This window comes from Dermacentor silvarum, chromosome 6, assembly GCF_013339745.2.
Source record: "Dermacentor silvarum isolate Dsil-2018 chromosome 6, BIME_Dsil_1.4, whole genome shotgun sequence".
NCBI lineage: Eukaryota > Metazoa > Arthropoda > Arachnida > Ixodida > Ixodidae > Dermacentor > Dermacentor silvarum.
The window spans coordinates 37,721,218-37,747,276 of NC_051159.1; the positions used below are offsets into that span (position 1 = coordinate 37,721,218).

Consider the following 26,059-nt stretch of genomic DNA (forward strand, 5'->3'; position numbering starts at 1 on the left):
AAGTGATGAACCAAGAAAATGACCCGGGATTATTCTGCTCCACAACCTTATTATCACATCACTTTGCTTTATTCCCCCACAATGGGTGACAGATCAGGTTGGACGAGATTCTGAAGCTTTAACACGGTTTTGGGGCTGAAAAGTGGTCAACACTGCATACGGTGCAGGATGTTTTCGGATATTTATTAAAAGAACAGGAAGAACCACAAGGCAGTCTCGTCAGTATGCACGCCTCTTCGATGATGGCATAAACAGCGAAGATTAATAAATTAAACCGCGCACTCGTCGTCCAAGTTGGTGAAGTTCTCGTGACCGTCCTTGCTGATGAGGCGCGTCTTGTTGAGCTTGCTCAAAGGTAGCCACGGGCTGCTGTCGACCAGTGGGGGAGCAGTGCTAGATGCACACCGAGAAAAACAATAGCATTCACTGTCAATGGCACATAAAAGTCCTGTTATGCTGCAATCAATGGTCATAAAGAAATGTCGCTGTTTCATCCGAAAAGGGAAGCATTAATTGCGATAGCAAATTGGTAGAGAGCTATATGGAGTAAGCTGTATAAACTTGCACATGTAGCAGCACCAGCAACACGCAGAACTGTTGTCGACGCCGTCGGCGTTTAGCCCGCGTTCGCACCGAACGCGCGCTGCGTTGGTGACTGTTAGGCGGCGGCTCGGAGGTTTTCGACGAGATCAGAACGGTACACTCGTCGAGCAGCGTCGGAAGTCTTTACCACCTTCTCGCCTCGCAACGTTTTTATATAAATACGCATTTAGTGCCGCAGTTAGACGTCACCTCCACTCCCTCGCTCCATCCCGTCCCCGCATTTTGCGCGACGTAAGAAGTCGCGTTTGCTCTCCACCATGTGTTTGCTCCCCGTGAAAGCGCGCTTCCCTCGCGCGCTTTCACTCGCACATACAGCACATGGCAAGTGGCGACGATTTCATCGCCGTTGGACTTTATACGGAACCTCACGGCCACGGCGACGGCGACGGCGACAACTATGGCAGAAAGCCGCTTGGAGTGTCCATATAATTGCTATCGCAATAATAATTAACATCAGAGAACCGTGGCATGATTCGTTAATGCATTTGAATAGACACAGCACCCGTTCCATAGCGACGTGTATGCGTTAATATGCGCGACAGATTCTTCGTCCTCGAAATCTACTAAAGGACAACGGTCTCGGATGTCACGCTTTTGTTACTTCAATGAGCATTGATTCCTGCGTTAGAACATGGCTTCGAAATTCACGTTGACACCATTTCCGCGGGTGATACATGCAAGAAAAGAGTTAATTTTGTATTGCCTTGCTCTGTGGCAAATTAAGTTCTTCATAAACTTCATTCTGGTCAATAGTTTTATTTCGCTTGATAGGCTCTGCGTATTGGCACACTGAGTTATACGCGTTCGCCCGACCTCAACCATTGCACTAGCCACTCAAACCATACTTTTCGAACATTTCTTCCGCGGGAAAGGAATTTATTACAGCCGCATGATCTCGCACTCCTGACATCATGCTGTTCAATTGTGCATCGTGAATTTCTATTGCGATAGCAATTATATGGACACTTCAAACGGATTTCTGCCGTCGGCGTCGCCGTCGCCGTGAGGTTCCGTATAGATAAAATCTTCGCCGCGCGCCGTATCCCGAGCGGTAGCGTGCGGGGACGCGCGCTATCACGGAGAGCGAACGCACTCAATCTCCCACGCGCAAGCAAGGAAGCGGGAAGCCAGCGCCGGAGGGAGCGGGGGGTGGGCACTTCTACTTTGCCGACAACCGCGCTCGTCGCTCACCCGCACAGTCTCTTATCTCTCCCACGCGCAAGCAAGGAAGCGGAAAGCCAGCGCTGGAGGGAGCGGGGGGGGGGGGCACTTCTACTCTGCCAACAACCGCGCTCGTCGCTCGCCCACACAGTCTCTTATCTCTCCCACGCGCAAGCAAGGAAGCGGGAAGCCAGCGCCGGAGGGAGCGGGGGGGCGCACTTCTACTCTGCCAACAACCGCGCTCCTCGCTCGCCCGCACAGTCCCTTATCTCTCCCACGTGCAAGCAAGGAAGCGGAAAGCCAGCGCCGGAGGGAGCGGGGGGGGCACTTCTACTCTGCCAACAACCGCGCTCGTCGCTCGCCCGCACAGTCTCTTATCTCTCCCACGCGCAAGCAAGCAAGGAAGCGGGAAGCCAGCGCCGGAGGGAGCGGGGGGCACACTTCTACTCTGCCAACAACCGCGCTCGTCGCTCGCCCGCACACTCTCTTATCTCTCCCACGCGCAAGCAAGGAAGCGGAAATCCAGCGCCGGAGGGAGCGGGGGGGGCACTTCTACTCTGCCAACAACCGCGCTCGTCGCTCGCCCGCACAGTCTCTTATCTCTCCCACGCGCAAGCAAGGAAGCGGAAAGCCAGCGCCGGAGGGAGCGGGGGGGGGCACTTCTACTCTGCCAACCACCGCGCTCGTCGCTCGCCCGCACAGTCTCTTATCTCTCCCACGCGCAAGCAAGGAAGCGGGAAGCCAGCGCCGGAGGGAGCGGGGGGCGCACTTCTACTCTGCCAACAACCGCGCTCGTCGCTCGCCCGCACAGTCTCTTATCTCTCCCACGCGCAAGCAAAGAAGAGGAAAGCCAGCGCCGGAGGGAGCGGGGGGGGGCACTTCTACTCTGCCAACAACCGCGCTCGTCGCTCGACCGCACCGTCTCTTATCTCCACACGGCTCTGACCTTTATGCACTGTGCATTCGCCGCTCAGTACCGCACGTACCTTCGCCCGCTGCAGCGTATGGGCTTGCTGCCAGCGTTTTGACAGTCGTTGTCTGCAGTCATTCAGTGTGATCTATTCATGTTTGTGCGCGCTCACACCCCGCTTGTTCATTCAGTTAGTAATAGTCGGGCCACATTTTCCAACGCACGCTACACATGTAATGCTGCCCGGATCGGCAGTGCAGCGCTACAGGTGTGTCCCTTCGCACGCGCTGTCCACGGGAAGCGCTTCTCATCAACACCACCGTTTCACACGCGCCTTCTCGTGGTCATCGAGTCTCTCTTCATGTCGGTCTAGTTACGCCGCAGCACACCTGCTTACTTAATCAGCTCATGTTTACTACAATTCATATTGCTACCAAAGCCGCTCACCTTACTTCGTATGACATTGCTGCGTTGCTATCGCATTCATTGCTTCGCCCGTAGGGCGAAACTGTGACATTTTTTTGAGAATGCAGTGCTAATAATGGATCTACACAGGCGCTATTTGTTTGTGTTCTCTGACGCGCCCTTTTAGATCGAAAGCTCTAATACGCCATGTCTCGCAAGGTCATTCATCGCGTCGATATGACCTTGTACCGCCGGAGCGCAAGTATGGCAGGTGTGACGTCACGCCACGTGTTCCACTACAGAGAGGCGTTGCAGCTGCTCTCGCTCGGAGCCTCGCCGCTCATCTAGTAGATATAGATAGACGCCACGCTGCGAAATCTCAAACAAAGGTAAATTGAGCTGCTTCAACACCAGAGCAAAAGGATGCCAGATTATCACGTTATAGAGAAGCTTACCAAGCGCGGAAACGTGCATTAATGAAACACTGTGTGCATAGCCTTTGCAAAACCAAGCCAAACAGATCTTTCGCTCGCAATAACTAGTTTTACAAGAGTTAAACCTCACCCAATTTTTTTTCCACGCTTATAGTTCAGAAATAGCAGTCCTTGAATGAGGCAGCCTTGTTTCACCGTGAACTGCGGGACGTGGCAGAAGCAAGTAAGAGTATTCGTCATAACGCTCAGCCTGTTATGCTTGCTTTCCGACAGTGTTCGCTCGACACAGCTTTGTCGTGAGCTACCTTGTCATGAAAATGCCAGTCCAGTGTGGTCTGCGCGGACAACTGGCAACTGCGGTCGAGATTAAGAGCACTTGCTCTAAACGGTTGTGCGCAAGCGACCAGCTCTAGTTTAGACTTGTGTGAGCGCGACGACCAAGAAAATGTCACAGTTTCGCCCTAAGGGCGAAGCAATGAATGCGATAGCAACACAGCAATGTCATACGAAGTAAGGTTAGCGGCTTTGGTAGCAATATGAATTGTAGTAAACATGAGCTGATTAAGTAAGCAGGTGTGCTGCGGCGTAAGTAGACCGACATGAAGAGAGACTCGATGACCACGAGAAGGCGCGTGTGAAACGGTGGTGTTGATGAGAAGCGCTTCCCGTGGGCAGCGCGTGCGAAGGGACACACCTGTAGCTCTGCACTGCCGATCCGGGCAGCATTGCTTGTGTAGCGTGCGTTCGAAAATGTGGCCCGACTATTACTGACTAAATGAACAAGCGTGGTGTGAGCGCGCACAAACAAACATGAATAGGTCACACTCAATGACTGCAGACGACTGTCAAAACGCTGGCAGCAAGCGCGTACGCCGCAGCGGCGAAGGTACGTGCGGTCTATCGCTTCAACGGAAACTGAGCGGCGAATGCACGGCGCATAAAGTTCAGAGCCGTGGGGAGATAAGAGACGGTGCGGGGCAAGCGACGAGCGCGGTTGTTGGCAGAGTAGAAGTGCCCCCCCCCCCGCTCCCTCCGGCGCTGGCTGCCCGCGTCCTTGCTTGCGCGTGGGAGATGAAGTGCGTTCTCTCTCCGTGATAGCGCGCGTCCCCGCACGCTTCCGCTCGGGCATACGGCGCGCGGCGAAGATTTCATTTATAGGGAACCTCACGGCGACGGCGACGCCGACGGCAGAAATCCGGTTGAAGTGTCCATATAATTGCTATCACAATAATATGTAGACAGCAGAATACGCAAAAATTGGGAGCCTTGGTGTCACGACAGGGTAGCGCTTTTATTTTATTGCGATAGCAGTTCTATGGACACTTCAAGCGGATTTCTGCCGTCGCCGTCACCGTAATGTTCCGTATAAAGTCCAAGGGCGATAAAATCGTGGCCGCTCGCCGTATGTGCAAGAGAAAGCGCGCGGCGGACGCGCGCTATCACGGAGAGCGAACGCACGGCGGAGAGCAAACGCGACTTCCGTCGCGCGAAAGGCCGTGGGGATATGGGAGGGAGGGTGGGGAGGTGACGTACGCTGTGCTGCGGTACCAAATGCGTATCTTGCAACCGGGTGTAAGGGGAACTGCCCACTCAATCTCCTACGCGAAAGGAGGAAAGCCGGAAGGCCGCGCAGAGAGGAGGGGGGGGGGCAGATTTTACTCTGCCTACAACTGCGCTTGTACTTTGCGCCTGGTGCGGGCTGTCGCGCGCACCGTATCTCGAAAGCGATCTCCACACGTCTCTGACCTTTGTATGCCCTGTGCATTCGCCGCTCAGTTTCCGTTGAAGCGATATACCACACGAACCTTCGCTCGCTGCGGCGGCTGCGCTTGCTGCCAACGTTTTGACAGTGGTTGTCTGCGGTCATCGAGTGTGATCTATTCATGTTTGCTTGTGCGTGCTGATACCACGCTTGTTAATTCAGTTAGTACGCGAATGTGCCCAAGTTTATGCCGCCGATAAAACTACTATCCCTACTCCTAATTGCTCTCTACTAATTTGCTATCGCAAAGGATGCTTCGCCTTTCAGGAGAAACTGCGACATTTTATTTCGTAATTTCAAAGTGAGCAGTGAAGGGAAGCGTGCGCGATAAATGCATCCTGCTTATTCGCCTACATGAGGCTTCATTGCATTAGTGGTGGTGGTGGTGGTATTATTATTATTATTATTATATATTATTATTATTATTATTATTATTATTATTATTATTATTATTATTATTATTATTATTATTATTATTATTTGATTCCTTGTTTACTACGTAGGCGCGTGTTGTACCTAGTTGTCTTGCGAGGAGTAGACAAACGGAGCGGTCGCCAGACAGACTCATCGGCTAATGTATCCGTCTCTACGGATCCAACAGATGTACTGATGACCGGCTCTGTTGTCCGTAGAACAACGCATTGAAACTACGTACTGTACCTAAATGTCTTCGCTGCAACTACTAATCGGCATTGAAAACGTAATTTCTAGATTGAAGCCTAGCTTATTTTGCCTATCTTCGCGAAGGTTTGGCGTGTCTGCTCGATCGGCTCCTTACCGGGAACGCATACGCACGCACAAGCAACAAAAAGCGAGAAAAAAAAGGTTTCCATCCAAAGGTGTGTAAGTAGACTTGAGGTACGGACATGCCTATTTAAGCCCCCTTAATTTAGCGTTTAAGAAACCCTCATGTGAACAACGCCTTTGAGGGCGTTCGGTAGAAATACAAGAGAAATGAAAAAGAATGTCTCTTCCTAAGCGCTGCCCAAACTTGCAGTGCCCCAGGTGCAGAATAAAACGAAACTATGACTCATTCAAGTCTGCGGAAGAAATAAACGGAGGTGAATTCGAAGCAAGGAATATCATGTAGAAGCCAGGCACGTTATCCACTAAGCTTTCTATGTTGCTAGCATGCGTGACGCGAACAGTGTTGCAGATTCTAGAATGCACGCGAGCACCAGGGATTACGCTGGAATCTTCAACGACTCAGGTGTAGTCATAGCCGACGTGCTTCACCCATACTTCAAGTTTTCGACGATAGACGCATGTTCTCGTCGCTATCTCGCATGTTCTCGTCGCGAGTGTAACTTGTTTCCGTCGTCACAGGTTCACGCAATGAACAGTTAGTTTTGAGACTCGCCGTTGTGCCACGGTCTTATTCTTCCCGGTCACGATCACGTGACAATATCTATAGACAATTTTTCCAAACACGTGCGTTCTCATGCAACTCCTGCGCAGTTCGAGCCCAGCAACTATTTTTATAACATTGGAGTTGCTCATTAGTTGCCAGAAAAGCAATATAAATTTGCCGTTAGCAACGACCAGTGGGAGGACCAAGCAGAGACCTATCAATGGAACTCATAATAGGTTGTTATGTTGCGGTAGAACATCATCGTCCCATTGGTATGATTACCGAACATTGGTATGACCTGAAAAACAAAAACAGCCCTTTAAAATACTAAATGTACTGAAACGAAAACATATTGAAAATTATGATTGCTTAAACAATCAAATTATTTCTAAAGGAAACGTTTTTCTGTCATAGGGCTGCTTCATTCCATACGAGACCTTGCACCATATCGCCTCTTGCATCGCCGCAAAAACATTCGCTACCCTTGAAGCCCTGAGTGAGTGAGTGAAATAACTTTATTTAAGTCCAGAGAAGATGCAGGGGAGACCCCGTGTCACCCGGCTAGTCCCACGTAGGGACCGCCAAGCCGAGCTTGACGGCCTGATCGCGGGCACTCTGGACGGCCAGGGTTTGGTCGTTGAGTTCGGGGCTGCTCAAAAGCGCAGCCCACCTATCCTCGCTGAAGGCGGAGCCGATGGCTTCACATTCCCACAACACATGGTTCAATGTTGCCGTTGGTCCACAGGCAGGGCAGTCCGCACTGGGATACCTTTCAGGGTATATAGCGTTAAGAACCGCAAGGTTATGATACGCACGAGCTTGTAAAAGTCGAAGGATCACCGCCCGCGCCCTGCATAAGGCAGGGTGCGGGAGGGGGAATACCCGTCTTGACATGATAGCAATGCTTGGTGGTGATCTCATTATACGTGAGCAATGGTTCCCCGTGGGGTAGGGGGACTGTGGAGGCGGCACGGTCAGTGAGTCCTCGCGCGGCCTCGTGCGCGCTCTCGTTAGGATTAGAGGGAGAGCCCTCAGTCGACCCCAAGTTAGCGGGAAACCAAATGAGAGAATGCGGAGATGATACTTTTCAAGCTTTGGAGAATGCGAAGGGCCTGAGGGGCGACCATCCCGGTTTGGAAGGCCTTAATGGCCGCCTTGGAATCGCTATATATCGCCTCTCTGCGACCATCGAGCACAACCAGCGCGATTGCAACCTGTTCGGCTACCGAGGGCTTCGAAGTGCGTACCGTAGCGCAGCAAGTCATCCTGGAATTAGAGTCGACGATGGAAATGGCGAACGCCTCTTGTTGGACATATGCCGCGGCATCCACGAAGCTTGCCTCAATTTGGTTGTTACGGACTTGTTCGAGCAGAGCTCTACCCCTTGCCCAACGTCTGCCGACGTTGTGTGCGGGGTGCATATTGCGGGGAATGGGCGCGATGTGCAGTTGAGATCTGATGTCACTGGGAATCCGCACGGCGTCGGGGCATTGGTCGTCAGGGTAGAGGCCCATCTCGTCGAGTATCTTGCAGCCCGTCGGGGTGCCGGATAGCCTGAGCAGCTGTGAACGCTCTTGCGCCTCGATTATTTCTTCGAGCGTGTTGTGCACTCCGAGCTTTAACAGGTTTTTGGTATGAGTGCTTACAGGTAAGCCGAGGGCGAGGTTGAAGACCTTTCTGATGAGGGAATTTAACTTGTTCCTCTCTGCGACATGCCAATTATACATGGCTGCCGAGTATGAAAGTCGGCAGTAGCAGAAAAGCATATACAAGCATGTATAATGCGGATGAGATTGTCTTCCTTGATTCTTCGGTGCCTGTTGGCGATCCTCCAGATGAGGCCGAGAGCACTCTCCGTCTTGGCGATGAACCTTCTAACATCCCCAATATTACGGAGCGAGTCCACTCTGGGCAACGGGGACCCGTCACCAGTGAAAAGCCGTATTTCGCTTTCGGACGCCGGTTTCCAATCACGATGGCCATCACCTTTCGGTCTTTTCTTGTAGAGAAGTATCTCAGACTTGGATGGAGAACATCTGAGCCCAGTGGGGAGGAGGAAGTGCTCGGTGGCATCGATGATGCTCTGCATGGCGTCCTCAACGTGGCCGTTGCTCCCGCCGGCGCACCAGATGGTGAAATCATCTGCGTAGATGGTATGGTTCATTCCTTGAATCTTGGCGAGCTCCTTGGAAAGCCCGATTATTGCGATGTTGAATAATGTTGGCGAGATGACTGAGCCCTGAGGCATGCCGCGTGAACCGAGGGGGATCTCTTGCGAGAGGTGTCCTTCGATCTTGAGCTTGGCAGTTCTCTGGCTAAGGAATAATCGGACGAAGTCGTAGACCCTCTTCCCAAGCCCGAGGCCGGCAATAGACTGGAGATTGAATTCGTGTGAGATATTGTCGAAAGCCTTTTCCAGGTCTGTTCCAAGGATGGCTCTGGTATCTCCCGTGCTCCAGGTCGATGATCCGATGCTTTATCAGCTTCATGGCGTCCTATGTCGAGAGGATATTATGGGTGTATATGTCATTGGTCTCGAGGTGCACCGTGCGCCGCCTGAGCCGGGCATGCTCTGCGACTTCACCTAAACAGGACGTCAAGGAAAGTGGTCTTAGATTGTCGATTCCTGGGGATTTACCGGGTTTGTGGATGAGTACCGTGCAGGCCGTCTTCCATTCTGTGGGGATATGCCCACTGTGCCAGACTTCATTAATCCTTTCGGTGAGGAAGTCGATCGACTCATCATCGAGATTCTTGAGCATCTTGTCAGTGATGCCATATGGGCCAGGGGCGGAATTGCTGTTCAGGGAGAAGAGGACCTGTCGGATCTCAACCGCAGTGAAATCCTGGTCCAACTCCGGCACCTCACACCCCGCGTAGTCTAGGAACTGGGGGGGGGGGGCAGAGCTATCCGCGACTGGCAGGTACTTGTTTATGAGCCTGTCGACAATCAACTCGTCCGGGGTAGAGTCAGAAACGAGGTGGGTGGCTCGCGCGAGGGATCGTCTCTGGCTGGACCTGGTGCTGCCCTCATCGAGAAGGTGTTTAAGCAGTCCCAAGTTCTTGCCGAATCTGAGCTGGCCCTCGACGGATTCGCAGAGCTCCTCCCATTGTTGTTTACACAGGTTCTTGCAGTGCTCTTCGATCTCCCTGTTAACCTTGGAAACCTTCTTGTGGAGCCTCCTGTTATGCTTCTGCCCCTTCCATCTCATAAGGAGGGCTTGCTTGGCTTCCAGCAGGTGGGCCAACCTGTTATCCATCTTGTCAACGTCGAGGTCAGTGACGACCTCCTTGGTTGCCACCGCGGCATCATCCCTGACCCCTTTGCACCAACTTTCAAAATCTGTCTTGGCCGTCGGTGCGCGCTCCGCTCTGATCTTGCGGAAAACATCACAGTCGATCACCTTGAATTTCCTCGCCCTACAGCGGGCAGCCGTGAAGGAGACCTCGATGACGTAGTGGTCACTTCCGAGGTCTAGAGCCGTGTTTACCGGTAACAATTCACCTCCCCGACGTTCTTGACAAAAGAGAGGTCTTGGGTAGTGTCCCGGCATGTGGAGTTGCCTCTCCTAGTGGGGAAATCCTTATCGGTGATAAGTGTCAAGTCCGCTTCCATCCTATCATAGGTGTACCCCCACACCCTGTGTAGGGCTTTGAAATCCCTGACGGCGACAAGGGGGTGCCCACCGGTCAGGCTGACGGCCCTTATGAGGAAAAACTCCGCTCTCGCTCTGCGGTAGCTGGGACTGCAGTATACGTTAAGGATAAAGAGGCTGTTTCTTCTGAGGCCGCTTCTAGGTGGGTCCATGAGGATTTCGGTCATGACATACTCGATGTCATCACTAACTGCACCGAGGTCGCGCGAGAGGCAATTGTACCTTTCGTTGACGAGGGTAGCAACTCCCCTATCTCCTGAATGTGATGATAATACCGGATAACCCGCGAGTTTGATGGGAGTACTAGATGCAACTTCCTGAATAGCCATGATTTGGGGTTTAGCTGCGAGGCTTCGTAAATATTGCTGCAGAAGTGGCTTCTTGTAGGGGAATCCTCCGCAGTTCCATTGCCAGATGTTAAAGTTCTCGTCCGCGCTATCCAGTGTCTAGGCTGAGGGGAGGGTTGAGCGGATAACGCGGCCCTCACGAATCGCGCCTTCCGTTGGTGGTGCTAGTACATTTCGTTGTGCTGCGACCAGCGAAGGAGGCGGCCTGGGTTCGCTCCTGGCATCAACCTCTTCCAATTTGCTGATGCGCTCACTGAGTGCACCTAATCCCATTTGGGGTGCGCTAAAGCTGCCTGTACCTTTCCTAAGCTAGCTTTGGGTAGAAGAACAACGTTCTTGCCGGATAATCAAAGAGAACTCAAGACTGATTTACCACCCTCCTGGGTAGTACTTTTTATTGTCGTAGCTATTATAAGAACACTTCAGGCGAATCTTCACCGTCATAGCCCCCTGATGTTCCGTATAAAGTCAAAGTGCGATGAGATGGCGTCCCACGTTGCGTAAGCTGTGGGTGCGAGGGAAAGCATGCGAGGGTGAGCCGACAAGGATGGCGGCTTTATGTGCGCCGTCTTTTCGAGCGCTAATGTTGGTGGTCACGTGATCATCAGTGCGCAAGGTGGGTTTGGGAAGTGAGGGCGCGGTAACGCGGCGAAACGCACACAAGAGCAGAGGAGACGCAGGCGAGCGTGGCCAAGCGCACGCAAGGAGGGCGAATGGGGGTGGGGGGGGGGGGGGGGGTGTCTTGGCGCGGCTACGCAGCTCGCACACCCTATCTTGGAAGTAAGCAGCGTTAAGGCGGTACTACGCGTGCACGCGCCGGCACGCGATACCTCGTGCCCACGCGCTTCACGCATGTGCAAATGCTACAGGACAGTTCGTACGCGTCGAAGCGCGACGCGAGCGCAAATATCTAATGTTTTTGCACGCTAAGAAAAAGCGTTCTCTAACATGGCGGCACCCACGGCTCCGGCTTTTGCGTGAGAGAGAGAGAGACAAAATGATTGAACGAAAGGCAAGGAAGTTAACCAGGACTGAGCCCGGTTGGGTACCCTACACTGGGGAAAGAGAAAAGGGGAGAGAGAGATTATGAGAAGAAAAGAAAGTCCGCTGTGAATATCGCCGACGTAGCAACAGATCTCTGCTCTACCACTGACAATCGCTCAGTCCGGATCATAGTCCTGTAGTTTTCAAAAATCGCAGCAACGCTTTTGTGGCCTTTTGTAGCTGCGATATTCGAGACCATGGTCCCAAGATCTTCCTCAACACTTAATTATCGTGATGGCTATGTTCTCACTTGCGTTGATCACCAGTAACTATTGAAATGGGCTTTCGTTTTCTCTAAACTCACCCGAAACGTTATTTATGACCGCGCTATTCGTTCTGCGATTCCGGCACCCATAGGCCTAACGAGACGCGTCCGCATAGCAACATAGCATGGTTGCTAATTGATTGTCTTCGCTTGGGTATGTTTGGCGCGAGGCACCAGACGGCACCCTGTCCTATAACGTCTTCCTGGCGTTTGCGTTCCCGTACGGTAAACTGCATGCAGTGCAACTGCACTGCAAGCTTCGAAGAAGTATTCAAGTTCTTAGACTGGGAAGGCTTAGGAGTAAGGGTCAACGGCGAATATCTCGGCAACCTTTGGTTTGCAGTTGACATTGTCTAATTCAGCAGCAATGGGGACGAATTACAACAAATGATTGAGGACCTTAACCGAGAAAGTGTAAGAGTGGGGTTGAAGATTAATATGCAGGATTCAAAGGCAACGTTCAATTGCTTGGCAAGGGAACAAGAATTCAGGATCGCCAGTCAGCCTCTAGAGTCTGTAAAGGAGTGAATTTATCTAGGCCAATTACTCATAGGGTACTCTGATCATGAGAAGGAAATTTACAGAAGAATAAAATTGGGTTGGAGTGTATACGGCAAGCACTACCAAATCCTGACTGGGAGCTTACCACTGTCGTTGAAAAGAAAAGTGTACAATCATTGCATTTTATCGGTGCTAAGAAATGGGGCAGAAACTTGGAGGTTAATAAAGAAGCTCGAGAACAAGTTAAGGACCGCACAAAGAGCGATGGAACGAAAAATGTTAGGCCTCACGTTAACAGACAGGAAGAGAGCGGCGTGGGTCAGTGAGCAAACGGGGATAGCTGATATTCTAGTTGACATTAAGAGGAACAAGTGGAGCTGGGCAGGCCATGTAATGCGTAGGATGGATAACTGGTGCACCATTAGAGTTACATAATGGATACCAAGAGAAGGGAAGCGCAGTCGAGGACGGCAGAAAACTAGGTGGGGTGATGAAGTTAGGAAACGTGCTGGCGCAAGCTGGGATCAGCTAGCGCAAGACAGGGGTAATTGGAAATCATGGGGAGAGGCCTTCGTCCTGCAGTGGACGTAAATATAGGCTGCTGATGATGATTACGTTAAACTAAATGTCTGGAAGGGGCACACACCGGAAGGTCCAGCAAAGGTGCTTGCGCTTAACATACGTGAGGCGACAAACCCTGTTCTAAAGCTCTCTGTCTTCTCCAGACAAATATCAGTACCCTGGCTGACTCACAAAAATAAAAATTGATGTCTACCAAGGCGAAAATGTGAGCCAAGTGGACGCTCGCTGACGCGCGTCATGTAGGTTTAAACCGCCGTTCCTCGCGAGACGCGGCAAACGCAAGGCGCGCGGGCGCGAGTTTTCGCGCGCCGGCAAGCGTACGTGTAGTTTGGCCTTTAGGCGCAAAGGATTATTAGTGGCTTCACGTGCGCTGCCTTCCCGCACGCCTATGGCTGGAGGTCGCGTAATCTTAAGTTTCGGAAACTCGTTGAAGCGAGAGAGAGCACGAAGCGTTCACGCTCTGATCATGCCAGCTTGTGAGAGTGAGTGTTCGTTATCATCTAGTGCTTATGTTTGCCTGTGTGCACGTGACATAATGTTTGTAAATTTAATTAGTAAGCGAATGTTTACTGAAATTTATACGGCCGATGAAAATACGAACCTTACTTCGAATAGTAGTCGAATAATTTGCTATCGCCAGCAGTGTGTCGCCTTTCGGGCGAAACTGCGACTTTTGTGCGGTAGCGGTATGATTCATAAGCTAAGTTTGTTTTTTAAGCGAAGCTTTGGTGGCGGTGGCGGTGTCACGCTGAAAAGTGGGCCGATCCTGGCGATGTGCAGAAAAGGTCCAAGCTCAATGGCACATACCAGGGCCAAAAAAGAGAGAAAGAGAGAATGCAAAGAGAGAGAGAAAGAAAGACAGATGGGAAGGCAAGAAAGAGAGAAATAGAGAGTGCGAAAGAGAGAGAGAAAGAAATAAGGAGAGAGGGAAAGAAATATAAATAGAGAGAACGAAGGAGAAAGAGAGAAAGAAATAAAGAGAGAGAAAGATAGAGAGAAAGAAAGATAGAGAAAGAAAGAAACTCACCACGAAGGTCAGAGAATGAGAGAGATACAGAGGGGAGAAAGAAAGAAATAGAGAGAGAGAGAAGGAGACATGGACAGAGAGAAGACAAAGAAAGAGAGAGAAAGAAAGAAAGAAAAATAAAGATAGAGAGAGAGAGAGAAATAAAAAATCCCCACGAAGGTCAGGTACACACACAACCAAGCTTCGCTTACCTCCATTTTCTCGACAGGGCCCGGGAAGGGCTGGTGATTTTTTTTCCATAGGCTATTGGGTAGGTAATAGGCGTAATGGAGTGCATTACACTAAATACCACCCTCTATTACCCTTTAACACTCTAAACAGTGAAAAAAAAATTCGGCGCTAATGCAATGGTAAACTCGGCGGTAATGCAGTTCCACTCCGCGTGAAAGCTGCGGAAGTGCGGAGCAGTGATTCGCCGCCGGTGTTTCCCTTGTGTTTTCTTTGTGTTTAACTTGTTTTATCATGTGTTTATCTTGTATTTAGCAATCCATCATCCGTTTTGACACCTGTGCTAAGGCACAACTGGTGGGAAACCGCCACGCACATGGAGCCATGCCTTTGCTGATGATAGTTCGAAGCAATTTGAACAAACTTCTGTAAATAATTCGATTAGTTCATGAGTATTCCTGTATTTTATATTATTCTGAATCTAGTTAGTTTAATTTTACCCAGTTTTGCGCCGGTATTCGCATATTTCGGCCCTGTTTTGCGTTTGTGTTTTCTGAGCGTGACGACATGACACATGACATATTAGACGCCGATAACCCGGGCCCGTAAAGTACTCCGCACGTAAAACAATTTCTTTGTATTACTAAACGGGGCAGTCCCCGGATACTGTGTAATTAAACTGGAGGAATCCTGGAGTCTATAATCCGTGGTCGTGGGGCTGCCTGAGCGCTTGGTGAAAGTGCATGTGTAAGTCTGAACCGGTAAAAATCCGCACCGTAGGAGGGTGCGGCACTAGCCTCGTTGTCATGGTATTGAAGCGCTTTAACGAAGTCAAGAAGCGTCCTGCCGGGCAGGAGCGTATGCGCTATGTGATCAAAAACTCTTAACAGTTACGTACGCGTTACTTGATCACGCCTTGAATGAAATTAGTTTGCACACATCATGTATCTCTTTGCATTTCTACGAATATTCGCCGTGACGCGGCTGTGCCTTGATAAAAGCGCCCGCTGTTGGAAAAATTCGCCTCGGCGGTCACATCGGAGCCCCGGCGGTGGCTTGTTTACATCACCGCTGCACTCCCTGTCTCTTGTTGCATGTGGCGTTCGCGCTATCGCGCTATATTTTGCGCACAGACGAAAAGCGAAATAGAAATTACTTGACAGGACATGCGTCCCCTACCACAGATGCGCAAGGTTACAAGAAAAAATAATCGGCGTAAGCAAACAAACTAAAACAAATTAAAATTAATAGCCGTTCTCAGCTAGAAAGCGGCTTTTATTTCGATGGTAATATATAGGTCTCCGACTAACGAAAATTTGTTTGAAGTTCACCCATTTCAAATGCTCACGAGCGCCCCGCCACAGTACGTTGAAAATCACACTAATGGTGCTGCTACTCATAAAATAACGGGAAGATGGCGTAGGTTCACAAATTTAGTAGCATAGTTGACCCACGAGTCCAGCCAATGCATGCGTAAAAGGCTTCAGGAAAGGCGGCCAGCCTTAACGGAATGCCGTTATTTTTTTTTTCGGTTTCGTAGCGACAAAAATTGTAGCGTTCCGGTTCAATCCCGGTTCGAGTAGAAATAACGTTTTTACAATGCATTGCCGTGCCCGTGGGCAAAAACTCGACCAATCAGCGGGAGGCGCACGCCTCGTACGCCGCTGGGTTCTTTGCAGTACCACCAGATGGCGTTCGGCTCTGCGCATCCGCATTTCCCGGTAAAGGGTACTATTGCATAAGCTGCAGTTGCCGGGAAGCGGCAATTGTAGCATACGAAGCAGGGAGTGACGTAACTACACTTCCGTATGTAAAAGAAGAACTCGCCTAGCAAGTTATTTGCGTTGTGAGAATGCTATGCGAAGCCCACTTACAGTGAGAACTCCTGAAGAGCACCGTGCATACGAGGCGTGACGAAAGTGTGGTTAGGTGTATTTTTCTTGTCTCTGATCCACTCTTTCAAGGTACATCAAGTAGCGGCTCAAGCCAACTCGCAGGGTGTTGAAACGTCTTAGACTAATGTGAATGTCGCCATGTGAATCATTTCAAACTACGTCGCAATGGTAATCGGTTGAGTCGTTTACAGCGTCGCTGTACAACCGCTTTCACAGCGTGGACCAAGTTCGGCAAGCTGGGGACAATAGCTACGACACCTCGAGTGGTGGTCCGGTCGAACAAAATGGTCAACTATTGGTCCACAGTTTGGGCAGAGCTCTAAAAAGCTGATTTTAATGACAAACGTTAGTTTAGTTGGGGTTAGGCTAGGTTAGGTTAAACAAATAATTATGTTAAGAAGCGTCACGTTTTGGAGCAATGCCTATGAAACAACTGCTTATCTTTTTATTGAAAGTAGAATTTGTCTTCCTTCCCTTAAAGTGCGAGCGACCAAGACAGATGATCGAGGAAATTGAGCAACTGGGCCTCGTGATTACGTTATCTTTAAAAGTTGGCATTTCTCTTTCACCTCGATTCCAAATGCCAAGATCGACACTGACTGCCTCTTCGGCGACGCCAAAAAGAGGAAGCACATGGTATAACTGAACGTGCAGTCTCCGCTTCGAAATAGTTCGAACAATCACGTCTCTTAGGTTTCTCACCTGCTGCGACCAGCGTAGTGATGTACGCTGGGTCAGAAGGTCAGATGTATCGTCAGATGCTGCGTCGATATGACAGCACTTCGTTGAGTCTGGGGCGGTATTTCCGAGCCATAACTTTCCGGGATAGGATCACTTTCGCGAGATTTTGCATGATTCAGCATCGGAAGCGTCGGCCTAAATGGTCGACGGCGTTCCCGACGCTGAGCCAAGTTCGCTGTCTTCACGCAGTACATAAGCGCGCAAATATACCTCGACGTGTCCGCTGTCGAGTCATGGCAAATCTCGCGAAAGTGAATCCCAGAAAGTGATCGCTCCTGAAAACCGCCCCTGTTGGTAACTTCGGGGACGCTTGTTGGACGCCTTGTTGATACGACAAGTCGTACTCCACATATAGTGCTTTTCCACGCGAATGTGTTTCGCCGTATTAATGTGCATAAATAGTTTCACCGAAACCTCTGCTTACCCGAGGCTAACGAACTGCGCCAACTGCGAGATGCCCATGGGTGGTTGCAGGAGCCCGCTGGACATGGCCGAGTCGAAGAGGTAGTGGTAGCCCTCGACCGCAGCTTTGGCTACGCGATGCGTCGAGCACGGAAGTTTTCGCACCAACCCTTCCACGTTGGTGATTTTGTACCGGTTCTTGAGCAGAGACTTCTCAATGGGCGGCACGTTGAACACGTTCAGCGTGTAGTCGAGAAGTGCCTCCGGCGTCGAAGCGTTTCCATCGCGCTAGGCATTCAAAAAAGGAAATAGACGGAGAATCGTTGTCCTAATTTCGTCGAACGTCAATAAAACAGGCATGACCGCAGAGAACAAATTATTAAATGCGCTTTGCCCCCCCCCCTTTTCCGCAGTAGTTGTAAGCGTGAAATTAATTCAGGATTGTTATGATCGAACTTGCAGGTTTGACTAATAATTTGATGATAGAACTTCGGTGGAGGCGGAGTTCTGTTGCCACGACGTCTCCCATTAGCATAGTTATTAGCATTGCACCTGGTAAAACAAAAGAAGAAAAAACAAACACGAAAATTTGCCATATCTAGTTGTTTTTTTTTTTGTACTTCGAGCTCATTTTTTGGAAGTGCCCACAAATATCAGACAGATCACGTCACTAAAGATTAACTAACTGCCAAGGGGGAAAATATTTGCTCGAAAAGCCAAAGCAACCATTTAACTGATTAAACAAATTATCTTAACTAACTTCTTAGTTACAAACTTTGCGGCACACGTTTATATTGAAAAGTTCCACGGAATCGTCATAAAAGTCTACGTCCGTGTTCTAGCATTTTAAAACGGCTGTGTAAACCAAAATCATTGAGCTCAAATTATTTGTTGAAGTTACGTGATTATGCATGCAGCACAGCGAAGCGCGGCCTACGGTGCAACCCTCCTGTAATGATGCAGGGCGGCGTAAAATTATGCTGCCGTCGCACTTCCCTCTTCCCGTAATATGCAAGCCCGCGAATACACGCAAAGTGCCTCGAGCGGCCAGTCATACGCAAGTTTGTGTGTATTCGTGGGCTTCTTTCACGCTCGGAAAAACAATTTTATGTAGCACGTTTTGAGCAACAGAAAGCTGTATCGGGAGTTTTTCATGTTGCTCTACAATTTTCTCATTGTCAGTTTTGATCTTATTATAATATTTGAGAAGTTTATTAATGGATTAAGTCTATGTAATTGGGCGGAAAGCAAAAGAAGCCGGCAGATCCCACGCCCTGCGGGAATCGATGTTGTGCGAAGCAGTGTGCGGGGAGCCTACCAAGTTAACGAAACGACCATGAGAGCACCAAAACTTAGGCTGCTGTTTAATGACCTACATGACACGCGTACCATGACTTTCATGTCCTGAGTCCTGAGGAGTACCTTTAGCTACGCCTAAGAGACCTTAAGGCGAAAGCCTTAGTCATGCTCATGGCTATGACTTCTACCATCAATGTTTAGCCTTTTCCTTCACTTAGTACCACATCCGAACCAATTACGTTGGTTTTGAGTGTTAATCTTCTTTCGCTGAGTCATGCTCATTACTACGACTTCTACTATCATCCTTTAGTGTTTTCTTCACTTAGTAACCATTTGTGAACGCATTTTGGGAGTTTTTGAGTGTTAACCTTTTTTTTTTGCTGAGTCATTGTTATTTATGCTGAGTCATGCTCATGACTATGATTTCTGCCATCATCCTTTAATGTTTCCTTCTCTTAGCACCCACGTCAGAACCCATTTCAGTGATATTTGAGTGTTATTCTATTCGCGCTGAGTCATTTTCATTTTTGCTGAGTCATGCTGATGACTATGACTTCTACCATCATCCTTTAGTGTTTCCTTCAATTAGTAAGCACGTCCGAACTCATTTCGGTGTATTTAGAGTGTTATTTTTTTATGAGTCATTGCCATTTTTGCTGATTCATGATCATGACTATGACTTAGCAATTATGTGGACACTCAAAGCGGATTTCTGCCGTCGGCGTCGCCTTCACCGTGAGGTTCCGTATGACGTCAGTGGCGATTAAATCGTCGCCGCGCGCCGTATGCTGTATGTGCGAGTGAACGCGCGCGAGGGACGTGCGCTTTCACAGGGAGCGAGCGCACGGCAGAGAGCAAACGCGCGTTCTGCGCCGTGCTCCCTGAAGGGCTGCAGAATTAAGCGTCTCTTTCCCCTTTACAATCACCATATATATAGATAGCAAACGCGACTTCTTTCGTCGAGCGAAAGGCCGTGGGGGAACGGGAGGGAGGCGAGGCGACGTTTAGTTGCGGCACCAAATGCGTAATTATATAAAAACGTTGCGAGGCGAGAAGGTGGTAAAGACTTCCGACGCTGCTCGACGAGTGTCCCGTTCTGATCTCGTCGAAAGCGTCCGAGCCGTCCCCAGAGGCACCAGCAACAGTCACCAACGGCGCGCGCGTTCGCAGCGAACGCGGGCAAAACGCCGACGGCGTCGACAACAGTTCTGCGCATTGCTGGTGCTGCCGCATGTCCAAATTTATGCAGCTGCTAAAACTACTATCTTTACTCCGTATAGCTCTCTACTAATTTGCTATCGCAATAGGTGACCCGTAAAATAGCGAGGGATTGTGGTATGCGCCGTTTGCTAGCTGCTTCCGGTTCGAGTTAGCGCAGCCGCCGCCACCGCTTCGCCGTTGAATTCCATTGATGCGCTTACAGTCCGTTCTTCTTTCTGGGGTTTTACGTGCCAAAACCAGTTCTGATTATGAGGCGCGCCGTAGTGGAGGGCTCCGGATTAATTTTGACCACCTGGGGTTCTTTAACGCGCACTACAACGCAAGCACACGGGTGTTTCCGCATTTTGCCTCCATCGAAATGCGGCCCCCGCGGCCGGCATTCCATCCCGCGAACTCGTGCGCAGCAGTGCAACGCTTTGCTGACTGAGCCACTTGCGCTTGCAGTCCGGCTTTGTCCCATTCGAATATTACCCGGTTGTAGGTGCCTAGCAAAACCGTCGTCGGCTGTTCAGCCTTTGGCTGCTCAAATTCAAGCGTCAAAGGTGAACGCATGTAACTACAGCCTTGCCGCAACCCTTGCTGAGTCAGCTGTGCACAAGCATCATAGGAATGGCTGCCACTTCCAAAACTGTAAAAAAGCAGAGACCATCCGTGAACAAAAAGAAAATGAACGTACAGTGCCATTTATCAGGCGGCGTTTAGCTGTGTAAGGGCCGACACGGAATGATTCCCCAAGATATTTCTTTCTCTAACATTGACTCAGGCAACCAGAACTATTTCAGTACTCGCATGCCCATATAGAGGTAATATGAAACGAGTTTTTACGCGGGACACAGCGAGATACATACATAATACTCGTAACCAACTAGCCCTCCTTAGCTCCCACGGCAGCCGCATTTCTATGGGGGCGAAATGCGAAAACACCCGTGTACTCAGATTTAGGTGCACGTTAAAGAACCCCAGGTGGTCCAAATTGCCGGAGTCCCCCACTACGGCGTGCCTCATAATCAGATCGTGTTTTGGCACGTAAAACCCCATAATTTTTTAGCCCTGCTTAGCTCCTTCAGCACACAGAGATAATGTGCAGCCGTAATATGATGGCGATACCGCCATTGTTGACAAAAAAGCGAGAACGTCTAACTACGTACCACTTCAAGTGAACCTCGAGTTTCGACCGAGAAATGCCGTTGACAGCGCGCAACGTTATCGTTTTCAGCGCTAGCTGCGCCGTTATACCGACGATATCGGTTTTTAGCTACGATCACAGAGCAGCATGCACCGCTGCAGCCATCGCCTCAGCACCCGATTGTCTAAGTAATGCTTCTATATGCTTGATAAATCATCGGATAACGAAAACTTTTTCACCTGTCTGAGTGGCCCGCAGACAGAGCAGTCAGTGATGGTGCGTACAAGCAACGGCAAATGTCGTAGAGCTAAACCTGGCAGAAACAAAAAAGGCCGCCGAAACGAAAGCCAGAGTTCCTTTATGAATAAAAGTGTATCCTTGCCTTTCTTGGCTCATCATCGTCGCACCCAGAGTGAACTGAAACCTAGAAATCAGCTGCATGAATGGTACGACGTTGCTGGTTGACAAAGCGGACGGAAAGCTTCGCACGACTGAACAGCTGAAACCGCGTAGAAAAACACGTGCGCCGGGCATGCCGCCGATGCCGCCGCATCGTCCGTCGAACAGGAAGCTGCTAGCAGACAGCGCGCCCCACAATTCCCTGCGATTACTCGTTTTACGGGGCACCTATTGATGCTTCGCCTTTCGGGTGAAACTACGACTTTTTAAGCGGGAGATGGTGCAAATATAATGGAGGGCGCTGTTATAAAATAGGAATGACGTCACATATGGCGCGTGTCATTGGTGGAAGTCAATCGTTCGATTTAGTGCGGCGAGACTGGGCGAAATACACGGAAGATTCACGGTTTACCGATTATTCCCTCCGGAGCTTCGCCCACTCATCATCATTCACCCCGTGGATATGCGGTGTTTTTTTCGCTGAGTCATTTTCATTTTTGCTGAGTCGTGCTGATGACTATGACTTCTACCATCATCCTTTAGTGTTTCCTTCAATTAGTAAGCACGTCCGAACTTATTTCGGTGGATTTAGTGTTATTTTTTTATTAGTCATTGTCATTTTTGCTGACTCATGATCATGACTATGACTTAGCAATTATGTGGACACTCAAAGCGGATTTCTGCTGTCGGCGTCGCCGACGGCAGCTCACTAATTGAAGGAAACACTAAAAGATGATGGTAGAAGTCATAGTCATCAGCATGACTCAGCAAAAATCATTTAGTGTTTCCTTCCCATAGTAACCATGTCCGAATACATTTTAGTGGTTTATGAGTGTTAATCCTTTTTTCGCTGAGTCATTGTCATTTTAGGCGGCTGTTTCATGACCTACACAAGACGCATGTCATGAAATTCATGACATGATCTATCATTTATCTTCTCATGCACTCTTGTCATACTATGCCAATTTTGGTACCGACCATGAGAGCACCAAGACGTAGTCAGCTGTTTCATGACCTACATGACACAAAATTCATGATATTCATGTCATAACCTATCATTTATGTTCGTGATACACTCCTGTCATACTATGTCAATTATGGTAAATACCAAGGTGCCGTGGGAGCGCCAAGACCTAGGCGGCTAGATAGATAGATAGATAGATAGATAGATAGATAGATAGATAGATAGATAGATAGATAGATAGATAGATAGATAGATAGATAGATAGATAGATAGATAGATAGATAGATAGATAGATAGATAGATAGATAGATAGATAGATAGATAGATAGATAGATAGATACTGTAGAAGTGCCAAATGTTTGCCAAGAAATGCTTCGCATTTAAAGTAATATGAATATCCCCAAGCGACAGCAAACAAAGTTACCTTGGTTCTGTCCAGCTACGTGTCTTTAAATTTTGGTGCATGATAGCAGGGACACCCTGTATATTATTCTGACTGGCGCTGTGCGCAATTCCCAATTGGATGCAGTCACTTGAGCAGCAGGTATGAAATGGACGACTTTATCGTGCCATGTAAAAGCTCTTCATTTTGCTCTGCCCTGTTACGTCACAGGAGGGTTGCACTGGGAGCCGTGCTTCGCGGGGCTACGTGCGTACTCAGGTGAATTTACCGAATAATTTGCAGCCAATTATATTATAGGTTTACATGGAAGTTTTGGAAGGTTGGAGCATGGAACTGGATATTTATGACGATTCCCGGCCACTTTCGAATATAAACATGTGCCAGAATATTTGTAACTAATAAGTTAATTAAAACAATTAGTTTATAAATTGCTTTGGTTTTTCTTGCAAACGATGTCCGCCTGGGCATATAGTTAATCTGTAGTGACGTTACTCGAGTGAATTTTGTGAGCTTTTTTTTAAAAAGAAGAGTTAGAAGTAAAAAAAAAACACTACGCACGTCTTGTCTGCCTCGTCCTTGTCAGTGTGTGTTAGCGCAGTTAAAAAATTATACCATACACTGCATACGCCCCCATCGAATGCGCCTATTATGCTTGCGTCGCTATATGCGTCGACATTTCCGGTGACTTCCTCACCCTGAAAGAAATCTAGCCTTGGATGTTCAATGACCAAGTGTGCCACATTGCAAAATCTATAACTATAGTTAATGTTATATGCGAAAAATGTAATATGAGCCATTTTGTTGATCAAAATTGAACGCATACTGCAAGCAAATGTAGTTACAAATGGTGTGAAGTGAGAGAATCATGCTCTATGCGGTGAGTGCTCAAAATGATGATGTGTCTGTTCATCTGCTTTTGAGTGTATTACGCTGATAGCGGTCTCTTAGAGCTTCAGAAGTTTCTTTTTCGCAAACTACAGGCGTCATCAATATGAAAAGGAACACAATTTTTTATAACGCTCGTAGGGGCTAAAAACACGTGCCTTCCATAAAAGCGTTCAATGATACTAAAAGTTCATAAGGAAAACTTATTGTTAAGTATCAAGTTCCTAGATATGAACCCATGCATAACTAGTTATCATAGATCAAAAAAATTTGCTTTTCCCTTTCATATTGATGACGACTGTACATCCAGATGTTCCAGATGCCAGGGCCTCACGGGTGTGGGTCTGAAGCTGACTGCGATTCTTGCAGTGGTAGTGGATCTCGCGTTGCCCATACAATGTTCTAATCTTGTGGAGATTGGGGGGATGTCTTTTATGTACACTCAGAACTCAGAACCGTAAATTATATGCCACAGGAAGCCACCTACAAGGCTTGGAGCTGACATTCAGCAACTGCTGAATGTCCGCTCCAGGCCTTGTAGGTGGTTACTGTGGCTTCTTGCTCTCAGAACTCTCGAAGAACAGTACTTATTTCTCCCTCAGTATTGACTTTGAGGCGCCCGCTTGCACTGCAGGTACTGCTTTTCACACTCCGTATCTCTATGATATTGGGGTTGGCGGAGGAGAAGGTTTTAATGATGATGTATGGTGTTTAATGGCGCAAGGGCCAGGTATGGCCAAAGAGCGCCAGGCCAGTGTGTTCATGAGTTGACAATAGAGCAATGAATTGCGAAAGGTAGATGTGTCGTGGCTGTAAAAGGGCCTAAAAACAATCGCTGTAAAATGCGTAAAATATATATGTAATAAAATTATGGCAATGGCTAATGAGGTGCACAATGAACACGAAAGAACAAATTGCAACATAATGAAGATAAACGAAAATTTATCACTGATAAACTTTTCAAACAGCACTACTGCCTTGACAGACCCTTTGAAACGCAAGGGCCTGGAGGCACGTGCTATGCAAAACTACTATCGCGGCGACATCCTCTGGAGAGAGGATGCGCTACGAAACTATTGGGCAAATAACATGCAATACTACATCGCTCAGAAAATCCAGGACAGCTTTAGTGCTAAAGAGAGGTTTGTCGCCCAGAAACATAGCGGGATGGAGTGGAAGACAGTATCGGTACGCTAGGGGAAAGTGCCTTTTTCTCTCTGTTTCGGCTTCCCTGCACTCCACGAGGACGTGGAGCACGGTAAGCCTCTCTCCACATCTACCACAGGTTGGCGGGTCATTTCCAGTTAAGAGGAAATTGTGGGTGCCGTATGTATGTCCTATTCTCAGACGAGAGAATAGGACATTTGTTCTTCGTATTTTCGTAACGGGATGCCAGGGACCTATTTGTGGCTTAACTAAGTGGAGCTTATTGTTCGTTTCGGCATCCCACAAGCGCTGCCAGTGGGTCCGAAGTTTCTTTCTCAAGTAGGGCTTGAGATCGCTGGCAGGGATAGAAGCGGTATGGTTAAGGGCTCGCGATGTAGTTGATGTGGCCATTTGATCAGCCAGAACATTCCCCTCGATGCCTCTATGGCCAGGCACCCAGCATATAATAATATGCTGGTTAGACATGTATGCCTTGCACAGAGCAGAATACAGTTCAATAAGTACAGGGTTTGTGTGTCTATGTAGAGTCATGATGGCTTTTACGACGCTTAGGGAGTCTGTAAATATTATTGATCTCTTGAGTTTCGATTTGCCTATACTCTTCACAGCCGATAAAAGTGCATAGGCCTCAGCCGTAAAAATGCTTGTTTCCGGGTGCAGTACATCGGACTCGGAGAATGATGGGCCGACTACTGCATAAGATACCCCTGCATGTGACTTGGAAGCGTCGGTGTAAAACTGAGTGCAGGACGAGTACCTGAACTGGATTTCTAGAAAATGCATCCGTATATGTGCCTCTGGAGCATCTTTTGTGACCTCCACAAACGAAGTATCACACTCTATGAGTTGCCAATGCCACGGTTTTACTCATACTCCATATCTATATGTATTGGTAAGGTGAGCGGGGGGTGGCATGGTTATAATCTCTATGACAAACGAGTCCAATGGCGCCAGCCAAAACTTCCGCTTTTCGGTAGTACCAACTAACAGAACGAACAAAGTGTGGACGGGAAGCACAAAGTTTCGGAAATTTTCAGATTCAGAGGCTGCTTAGTGATTACCTCCTGGTTATAATAAATTCGAACCGCCTGCGCTGTGTCTTATTACCACGGCGTCGCTTTGGAACGTTGATATACCAACCGTATGTAAAATAATTACACGCTAACCATCAGAATTTAGAAACCTTATGCACCCTGCCACTCACTTTTTGACGCATATCATAACATTAAACTTGCATCAGACTGTCTTTGGTTCATTATTGGAAGCTTACAGACTGTTTCCGACATTACTGAAAATACTTTTACTCTGCAAAACTTTCAGATTAATCATCACGCTACCAAG

The 26,059-nt window shown here is 48.8% G+C and overlaps 1 protein-coding gene across 1 annotated transcript in view; it reads right to left on the reverse strand.

Annotated features, from left to right (window-relative positions):
* Positions 1-269: 269 nt before the first annotated feature.
* LOC119456606 (acetylcholinesterase) overlaps positions 270-26,059 on the reverse strand; it is a 49,118-nt gene continuing 23,328 nt past the window's right edge. Inside the window, exons 7-8 of the mRNA XM_049668982.1 lie at positions 17,277-17,542; positions 270-393 (exon numbers count right to left, since the gene is read on the reverse strand). Coding sequence (XP_049524939.1) covers positions 270-393; positions 17,277-17,542 — 390 coding nt within the window. The remainder of the gene's footprint in view (positions 394-17,276; positions 17,543-26,059) is intronic.